Consider the following 11115-nt stretch of genomic DNA (forward strand, 5'->3'; position numbering starts at 1 on the left):
GTAAATAAATAGATTTAATATAATAAGTATTTAAAGAAATTATTAAAATAAAAAGCAATTAAATATATAATATTATAAAAATTACAGAAAAGCTAGTTATAATATACGAATTTATTAAAAAAATATAAATATATCTGGTTTATTAGATTCTAATTAGTTTTAATTAATTTAATATATTATAATTAAATAATTATAGTTTAAAGTAGTAAAATAATAGAAAAGTATATAAGGTTATAATAAATTATATTATAATTTAAAGTATTAATTTATTTTTATAATTATTTTTAATACTTAATACTTTATTTTATAAAACTTATATTTAATATTTATTAGCTTAAAGTTATAAGTTATTTAATATTAAAATTATAAATAAAAGCTAATTAATATAAGAAATAAAAGAGCCTTTATTATAATTAAGTAAATAACCAGACGGCAAGCCCGTATGCGGAAACCGCGACCCCCGCATCGGGCAAGGCACGCGCACGGGCCGGCCGCCGCTTTCGCGGGGTATAAGAACATTACATCATCCATCGCTCGCTCCTTTCCCTTCTTCCTTCCTTTTCAACAACCCAACAACCTCCGCCTCGCAACTGCGTTAGGAGCATCCTGGTGAGTTTCCCCCTTACCGCAGCATATATCGTATTTGTCCTGATTACGTGGCCCTGGGCTAATTCGAGGCGGCAGGATTATTACGAGGGCTCTACTAGAAGCATTTCCTTGAAAGATCTACTAAGGATCCGCTAATTGGACCACGCCAGCTACAGAATTAGCAGCTGAGACACCAGGCAACGGGAAAGACCTGGAGAATGTGCCAGTCTACCAGTCTGCCTAAAGCCCTCGGACAGGCAAAGAGGGCAATATCCGAAGTCATATACCCCCCCCCCCCCTCGTATAATAATTGTCGCTCCTTCCTGCTCAGCTTTTCACGGCCTCGCCGACAATCGAGAAATAATACTGAGATTGGCCAATCGTAGTATATAGCAAAGTGGGAATAACGGCTATAGATAGGCATATTCCGGGATAAGAGTACAGGATTAACGGTAATAGGGCCTTATAGCTATAGCGGATCTCTCTGTATAAGAGGGGCTGCATTAACGCCAAGGCATTTTTTCACGGCAAGGGCATTAGAAGGGGGAAAGCCTGGCATGGCATAGTATAGCACGGCGGGCTACAGGGCATATTCCGGTTCTGCAAGGGTAATGCAAGAAGCCTATATAAACCCTTTAATTTCCCCGTCTCTGCTATCTCTTTTGCAGTCCAGTTATATAGCCAGTAGCTAGCGAAGAACTTCTCGACTACTCCCAATTATTTCCATGCTCCCAAGATAGTTATTTTTGTTAAATCAGAGTATATTTATAAGCTAACTCCTCCGCGCTCTAAGAGCACAGTAACCGGCCGTAAACCGGCCCCGGAACAAGTCAGTATCCTTGACAAGCTCTAGTAGATTAGGTCGAGCAATGCATTACTCAGTATACTGCGGCCAGTAATAGCGGCAGTAGCTAATAGTAATTAGGGCTACAGGCCCGGAATTCGAGATATATAATAGAGATATATTTGGCTTATAGTAATAGTAACTAACTTATGGGAATCTAACCAGGGACCGGTACTATTTATAAATATAGCGACAAAGTACCGAGATTATGTTCCGTCCGCACTCCGCATATTACTCTTTCTTTACGGCAATAATCTGAGATATTATAATAGGCAAGAAGTCTCTCTGGTCTAGCCGGCTTGACTTATTGCGAATACGGGCTATATAGGGATAATTAATAACTTTACTATTATGCTAATTAAGCAATATTTATACCTTTTAAGTAGCTTTAGCCGGCATATATTATCCCACCCTTTATTCGGTAATATAACTCTATTAACTACTATAGAGGCAGATCGTAACCATATTAATATAATATATACCCGGCCTAAAGAAGGCAAAGCCCGTTAATACCGGAACTCTTGTATTGCGAGGAAGTAAGCCATTAAGCAGTAATAATAATAGCGGTTTGAGTAATAGTAATTCCGACCTTAGTAGTAATAATAACGGATATTCGAGTAAGGGCAGGCTCGGCTATTCGGGTATAAGGAGATAAATATCCCATAGGAAGTTCTAGATAAGTAGCGCTTACTAGTATAGAAAAAAGAAGGCAAGCCTTAGAAATAGATCTTTAAGAAGTTCCCAGATAGAACTTTGGCTATAGTATATATATACTAGATTATAATATAGTATAATATAGAGTTAAGTAAGCTTCCTTCTATAGATAGACATATAGTAGCTCAAGCCTTATATACCTACTTACCCCTTAGTATTTGCTAGAACAAGTATCTAAAAATGGCTCTACTTATTTTTTTATTAGCTAGCCCTATTACGGGAGCAGTTATAGTCGAGGGAAGCAGTATTTAAGGCAAGAAGTATTAGGGGAATCAGATATAGAAATATAATACTATAAAAAAAAAATTAAAGAAATGTAATATCTTTACTAGAAGTAGTTAATTTATTTTAAGTGAACTATAAGAGTACCTAATTCCTTGCTTTTTTGGAGATAGTCTGGGGCCTTTTATTATTAGACTATTCTTATTTAAAGAAGAATATTTGGCTACTCTAGTTATTAGTAAGCCTAATCCTGAAAATTTTGTAATCTGGTAATTCTATTTATAGCTACTTAATATCTCTCTGGGTAATATTTTTATTACTCTAAGTAGTTAGTATATTCTTTATACTTATTCCTATATCTTCTCGGCTATTACTTAAAAAAAAATAGTAGTTTAATATTAAAGTATATGCGTTATTTGGCTTTAGAATAAATATAGGATATATAGAATATATAGGATATATAGGACTTTGCTTACTCAGACTAGACTAAAGGGGTCGGGTATATATAATATATCCTAAGTATGGATTTTGGCTAATCTCCAAAGCTACCGGAATATTAGAAGGCTATACGTGAGTTTTATATGGGAATTCTTAATACCTGGCCTGACCTAGTAGCTTGGTTAGTCTAGTTATTATTTCGAGAATAGAAAAGTAACTTCTTTTAATACTTGATAGTATTCTTATTATTAATATTTTATTACTCTTATTTTATTACTTGAGTTCGATAATTAATATATTATAGCCTTCGGATATAATTATTGCCTTTTCTATAATAATAGAAGCTACTATATTTATCTCTTCTCTTTTTCATTTCAAAATAGTATATTTCTTGCTTAGTTTTTTATTTTCTCGCTTTAAATAATTACATTTCGTTCTTATTTCTTTATTTTACTATTCTAAAGTAGTATATTTCCTTATTATTTCCTTATCTTTTAATTCTAAACTACTGTATTTCGTTTTTATTTCTTTAACCTCTAGTTTCTTTTCTCTAAGCTTTTCTAATAAAATCTTATTATTCCGGGTAATTAACTTATATTATTTCTTTATTTCTTTAATTAGGTCTCTATTACTATTCCCTAGGGTATTATTTAAAGTTTATAGCTCTAATACCTTTAGTTATAGCTTTTTAAGCCTTATAAGATATTTTAGTAACTAGTAAGTTATATATAAGTAACTTTTAAAGTTACCTGAATTAGAGCCTTTATTTATAACTATAGTACTTCCGCTATTAAAGTTATTATTATACTTATTATTATTATATGGCTCATTTTCCTCGTTATCTTTATTATCTGAGCTAGAAACTATTATATTACTATACTATTATATAGCTTTTATAGCTTTGGTTTCTTTCTTAATAGTTTTCTTATAAGATACTAATAATAAACTTAATTACAGGCTCTATAAAGTAGTTAAGGCTAGTTATTTTAAGGTCTATAGGCCAACTTATCTTAATTCGAATAAGCTTTAATAATCCGTTCTTTAATAATTCTATTAAAGCTTTTAAATCTTTATTACTTTATTTCTATAATAATCTCTAATATAGAAATTTATAAAACTTTTCTTACTATAAAAAGCCCTACTTTCAGGTTCTAAGACTAGTAGAACTATCTCTAATAAGATACTTTTAAAGATCTTTTATATGTCTGCCTATATATTTTACTATATATTTTATTAGTAGCTATTTGTAGTTAAATAAATAGCTACTAAGATATATAAATATATTCTCTAAATATATTTTCTATAGCCCTTATAAGCTAAAATTTAGGTTTATCTAGATCTGGCGGTTTTTCTAAGTCCTTAATATATAATTTATTATTCTCGAGAGCCTTAAAATACTCTAGAATATAGGATTAGTTCTATAAACTCAGTTTATTTATAGGAAAGCCTATATAGTTTCCGTTAAAGGCCTATCTGAAATAATTTAGTATATCCGGATTATCTTTTTAGGGAAAGAGATTTAATTCATTAAAAATAGTTTTTATTTTAATAATTTATTAACTAATTATATATTCTAGAAAAGAAACCGAATTAGTAAGACCTTAAGTTTATAATATATAAAATAAAGAGAATTACTAATATACTTTACTAATAGCTCTCGTATTATTTCTTAAAGTTCTTTCTTCTAATCTTGAAAGTCTTTCTTCTATTTATATAGTTTATTCTCGAGAAGAAACTTTACTTTATTATATATTATTTAAAGTATTTTTTTAGTTTAATAATTCTAATAGTTATTTAAATCTCTATCTTAATAGTATTCGTATTTAGTAATAGCCAAAAATATAATAAGAATAGTTCAAGCTCAGAATTAAAGAATTCGAATATAAGAAAAGTATAATCTAATAAAATTATATTAAATAAAAAAGAGAGAGTAGCTAGCAAAAATAATAGCTTACCTAGAGCTCTGGGGAAACTTCCTATAACTATTAATCTTTATAGTAATAGGCAGATATAACGGAAGTATTTATTAAATAGTCTATATAAGTACTAAGCAGAAATAAGATATTACTTAGTAATAATATTACTACTTTTTTTCTATTCTTAATATTAAATATTTAAAAAGAATATAGGTAATATATAATAAAAAAATAATAGTTATAATCTTAGCCTTAGTATATAGTAGTAATTAAGGAATAATACGCAAATATAGTATAGGAAAATATATAGCCGGTTTCTTAACCGGGCCTTATAAAAGTTTTATCCTTACTTATTAAATAGGGATATCTAAAAGCCTTACTAGAAAAAGATTAGATATATATAAGGTCTTTATAAAGTAGCAAGTATTAAGCTTTCGTAATGCCCCTACTTGAGCTACTAGTAGTAGCTCAGGCAAGTATTAAGAAGTATATAATAGCAGATATAGTAAAAGAGTAAAAGTAAAGATTCTAGAATAAAAGACCTAGAGCTTATCCCTAAAACAATTACTTTTATACTTGCCTCTAGTCTCCTAGATTAGTTTGCGAGCTATATTAAGATATTATTACTACTAGAGTAAGAGAAAATAGTTCTCGGCCTTACTAAGGGCATTAATTATATTTATAGAGCTAATTGAGCTCTTATAGGAGCTATTATTTTAAGAAATAACTTATAATAAAACGGAAGAATAAGCGGAATATAAGATTATATAAAGTTTGAATTTGATTTTAATTTATATTTTTGATTTTCTAGTATACTTTATTAGCTCTAGAGTAAAGATATAGTCTCGTAATTACATTTATAGCCTTAATCCTATATAGTATATCTGTATAGTACCTTAGGTAGCTATAATATTCTATTATAGTATACTAGTAGTTATATTCTAGAGCCGTATTATTATATTAACTAATACTAATACTAGTAGCCTCGAGTCGGGTAAGAAAGCTACTAATATAACCCAGCTACTATATCCCTTAAGCGTTTACTATAGTATACCAGTGGCCGTATCCCAGAGCCGCACTATTATATTAACTAATACTAATACTAGTAGCCTTAACTCGAGTAAGAAGGCTACTAATAAGATCTAGCTACTATGCCCCTCAAATATCTATAGCAGCATGCCTAACCGCTTGGTATAATTTGAGGTAGCTTATAAAAGTTTATCCAGTCAGAATTTCTATTTGCGGTTTAGCCTATAGAATATATCCTCTTTTCCCTTACTATAGATAACTAGTATTAAGATATTAAAGATACCTAGTAAGAAATAAATAAGGTCTTCTTTATACTTAGTATCCCGATTTTATACCTATAATACTCGCTTACTAAAGCTAAAATTAGAAAGAGGCCTGCCTTAAAAAGCGAGAACAGAAATCCCTGTTATTTTATAAAGCTATTCCTCTAATAACTTCTTATTACCAAGTTAGTTACTATTTAAGAAGAAGAATTCTACTAATAGCGGTATAATAAGCTCTTAAAATGTCTAATTACAGGTAAACTATTAACTATTCCCAAAAGCTGCTTTCTATAGCTTTAAAGACAGGTCTATTTAATCTTTTATTTAAATATCTGCCAGATATATATAGTATATTACTGCTTTATAATACTAGCGAAATATAGAGTTAATAGCTTCCAAAAGCTTAGTACTATTCGATTTATTAATATAATAAGTATTTACCTAGAGGTATTATAGGCTATTATAAGTAGCTTGCTTTCTATAAAACTAAAGCTTTTTATATTTGTTTTTTATTTTTCTAAAGCTATTCTTTAGGTTCTCGAAGGTAATCTCTTTATTATCTTTTCCCTAGATATATAAAAGTATTATATAAGGTATTATAAGATAAATAATATTATTTATAAGGCTAAATTCGCTATTTACTTCTAGCTTTAAAAGATATATTTGGGCTTAAAGTATTAAATAGTTAGTATATCTGCTATTTAATAAGTATAGGTTATAGGCAGAAGTACTTAGATTATAATCTATATAATATAGCTATAAAGGTTAAGATAGCAGAGATAAGTCTAAGATAGAGAGATTAATAAAAGATTTAAGGCTAAGGCTCTAGCTAAGAGCTTAGAGATAATTACCGGCATATATAGTAGTAATAAATAGTATTATACTAGTAAAGCTAGTAACTAGTTATTTCTTATTTTTAATAAATAGTATATTAATTACACTATATAATATATCTTGGTATTCTAATTAAAGAAAGATATTTAGAGATTTTTTTAGTAGTTTTAGTTATATTATATAATTAGTAAATAGAGGGGCCTCTTATAAAAGCCTATTAAAGCCTATAGAAGCCTATAGAAACTCTAAGGAAATAGTATAAATACTAGTAATAATCTTTCTCTTTTACCTCTATCTTTATTAACTCGGGAGGTATACTAATATAGAAAACACTAACTTTAAGTAGCTAAACGGCAATTAGACTTCAAATCTCGAGTTTTCTATTTCTAATAGCCCTAGAGCCGGTACGGCTACTAAATTAGCTAGCCAGGCCACCGAATAAGTTAACTAAACAGGCTTAGAATATATATTACTACTTCTCTAACTAAGTAGTTAGAAAATAGATAAGTAATATAATAAGAATAATCCTATATATATTTACTATAATTTTTAGTAAAAGATCTCCTAGTATAAAAATATTAGAACTAGAACTATTTATTCCGATATAGATCCCGATCTTACTCTAGCTCCGAGCGATTTTTAAAATATTAACTTCCAGGTATAACTTGAAAGCCTTTTATAAGATAAAGACAAATTTCCCGGAAATATTTATATATATAAAGAAATAATTATTGAGATATCCGTTAAGCAGAGCTATTAGTATAGCCTATCGAAACGATACCCTAAGCTATAGATTAATTAACAGATAGTTAATAAGTATCTGGAAGGTCTTAGTAACTTATTTTATAAAGAGAGGAAGATAACCTTTAGTATAGAGTTTATTTATAAAGAAGGTAGTAGTAATTCTATAATAGTAAAAGGCAAGAAAAAGAAGAAAAGCACTATAGAGGCTCAAAAGCTTTAGAGAGCTACTAATACCGGTCTCTGGAGCCGACTTTACGAGCTTTATTACTATAGAGCCAAATATTGCAAGTAAGAACCCTACTACTTGCCGGATAAATAAGGAAACTACTATAAACTATTACTAGCCTAGCTAGAAGAGATTATCTATTATATTAAAGCTAATATAAAGAAAGAAAAGATAGAGAAAGATATTAATATTAATATTAAGATTCTACCCTATATTCTCTGAAATATATTAGATAATAGCTATAAGCGGAAGGCAGATAACTCTTCTAACTATTATTATTATAAAGTTTATATCTTAGAGACTATATCTAGTAAAGCTTCTAGAAATATAAAAGGAGATAAACTAGCCAAACTTGAGGAGTATTATAACTAGAGCCTAATATAAGTCAAGAGTAATAGATAGAGAAAGGTATTATAGATTATAAATCAGATTATAATAAATTAGTTCCTAAAACTAAATACTACTTTATAGTATCTAAAGGTTATTACTAATCTAATAATAAAAAATAAGGTATTACTAGATATTATACTATAATTTGTAAGTAATATTAAAAGGTTCTTATAAGAGAAATAGAAGTCTTAAGGTATAAGAAAATATTTCTAGGCTCTATTTATTTATTTCTTTCCTATTAGACTTATTTGGGAGGCTATATAATAGATATCCCCGTATAACGGAAGTAATTCTCTATAATATATATATTATTACCTACTATATTAATATATTACTTCAGAAATATTTTGAATTCCCTTAAAATGAAATCCTTATTTTCGTATTACTTTTTCTTAATAAATTTCTTGAGCACTCCAAAAAACTCCTTAATAGGGTTAAAATCAAGCGAGTATAGGTATAGAAACTCTACTTTTACTCCTATATCTCGGTATATCTATAACTTATAAGTTTTATTAAATAGTGCCAAGAAGTATTATATATAATAATTATAGATTTTTGCTCTGGATATAGGCAATAGTAATATAGTAACTGGGTAATAAAATCTTTAAAACAATTACTATCTATTAATTCTTAGTATATCCGCCTTAGTATAATACTATCCTGCGCCTATACTAGAAGAATATACTATTGTTTTCTGCGACCGAACTTTGTAATCTAGACTAGAGAAGAGCCCTTTAGAGACTACTTCTATTCCCTATATCTAGCCCTTTTATTATAGCCGGACTTATTAATAAAGACAAGTTAGTAAGACTTGTACTATAATATCTTATATAGATAATAATCTCAAAGGTTATAGATAGGGTTAATAGGGTTATCCCCGAAAATCCCCCGACCGACTTCACGAAAAGAGGTCATTTCCAGATAACGCAAGCAACCAGATATTATATATATAAAGCCTGCCAAGTCTAAAAACAAGTAGTAAAAGAAAAGTCAAAACCTCGGTATGTTATTCCAGATTAAATATTGTGCGAGGTCTTAATCTATAGGGGCATTAAATTAAATACTATTAAAGAGGCGGAGATACTTAATATTAAAGAGTATCCGAGTTAAGGTATTAGGAATAAGGGGTACAGGGAAAGACCTATAGCCACGGCCCTAATTAGTAGTACTTCGGAAAGAATAGGAAGATATAAATTTAAATATCTATAAAAGCTAAATAAACTTTTCCGTTTCTTTTTTAATAATTAGAATACCTCAAATTATTGAGCTTTACGAGAGAGTATTAAAAGATACAGAAATAAAAAAATTCGAGTTCCTAGTAATAGTTCTAGAGTAATTTCTATACATAACAAGTTTTTCTATCTAATGACTTTTCTATATTAATAGCTAAAAGGGTTAGGTATTACTAGTTATTACTAGAGCTAAACTTCTTGGGTTTCCTTATACTATATTCTGGATAAAAGTAAGTTAGATCTTATAGTATGGTTTAATCTTCCTACTTTTATTATATTTAGATTTAATATATTTTTAGATATTATATTACTAAGTTATACTTATAGGTATTAGATTATATCTGCAAAAGAGAAGTAATAGATATAAAGCAATTTATAATAGAGGTTATTATTAGAAAATTAGTAATATTATAATATTAAGAAATAGTATATTTAGTAGGGCAATTACGAGTTATAATTTCAAGCCAAAGATTAGACTAATAACCCTGGATAACTAAGAGAAGGCTAATAAAAAACTTCTAGTAATTAATATAATATAATATATCTCATATACCGAGAGTTATAAATCCCGTACTAGTAGTACCTACTATTACTATAATAGTATAGGCTCAAGCTTATATTTAGGTATAGGCAAGAAAAGTACTAAGGTATAGTAACTACTAATATTTTAAGGCAATTTTGCGTAATAACTATATAAAAGAATTAAAAGTAAACTAATTCAAATAATTCTAATTTATTTATCTTTTTAGAATTAAATTATAATAAAAGAGATTTGGAGTTTAGTAAGAATAAAAATACAGGGGCAGGATATAAGAATTAAGTAAGAATAAATATAAAATCACGATTTAATTCCCTTTATATAATTAATTCCTTAATTAATTTATAACCTTAGCTTATAAATACTTTATTAAGAGACAGAAATATATGAAATACTCGAATTAGTAGATTAACTTTACTATAAAACTCGGAAGTAAATTAAATAACTTTTATAATAAAAATAGCAAATTAATAGCTATTATCTTACTTATAGAATCTGGCTTGCTTCATTTTATAACACACAGGTCCTTATAGGAACAGCTTTAATAGAAGTTTATTTTTGTGCCCTTTAGTCTTTATAAAGTTTAAAATAGCTACTTCTAGTAATCTCACTAATTTCACTGGCTATTAGTAAGGGTTATACGGGCCGGACAGAAGCTAATCTTAGAAGTTTATTAAATAATATCTTTCTTTTTACTTTTTTAATAATATAAATAAAGTAATAATAAATATTATTTCAAAAATTACATTTTTATCTATTACTATAACTATTTATCTAAATAATATTTATATTAAAGTAATAATTCAAAAAGATATATAAGCTTAATATTATTAGATACGGAAAGTAGCCTAGCTCTAATTTTAATAGCCTATTAAAAATAGCTTATTAAGGAATCAGAAATAGGTTAGATAAGTTCTTTAAAAGGCCAGATCTCTTTAGTAGCTATAACCTCAATTTACTAATTTATACTATACTAGTTATTATATCTTTTCTATATTAAGGTAATATTAGTCTCAGTTTCTAATATAGCTATTCTTATATAGCTAAGCTTACTAGTAATCTCCGAGAAATTAAGCTATAGCTTAGAATTAGGTCCTTAGATAGCTTTATTAGAGTAGCTAATTTCTGGAATATACT

The 11115-nt window shown here is 28.3% G+C and overlaps 1 protein-coding gene across 1 annotated transcript; it reads right to left on the reverse strand.

The window, feature by feature from the left end:
* Positions 1-874: 874 nt before the first annotated feature.
* K444DRAFT_606582 (uncharacterized protein) lies at positions 875-1313 on the reverse strand. Its single transcript, XM_024879020.1, has one exon. It carries the CDS (start codon positions 1090-1092, stop codon positions 916-918), a length of 177 nt encoding a protein of 58 aa, XP_024744586.1. The 5' UTR covers positions 1093-1313; the 3' UTR covers positions 875-915.
* Between the last annotated feature and the right edge of the window lie 9802 nt (positions 1314-11115).

This window comes from Hyaloscypha bicolor (assembly GCF_002865645.1).
Source record: "Hyaloscypha bicolor E unplaced genomic scaffold K444scaffold_10, whole genome shotgun sequence".
NCBI lineage: Eukaryota > Fungi > Ascomycota > Leotiomycetes > Helotiales > Hyaloscyphaceae > Hyaloscypha > Hyaloscypha bicolor.

Bases quoted from the DNA above. Each gene is read 5' to 3' on its own strand.
- K444DRAFT_606582 (XM_024879020.1), bottom strand. From the start codon at position 1,092: ATGCAGCCCCTCTTATACAGAGAGATCCGCTATAGCTATAAGGCCCTA.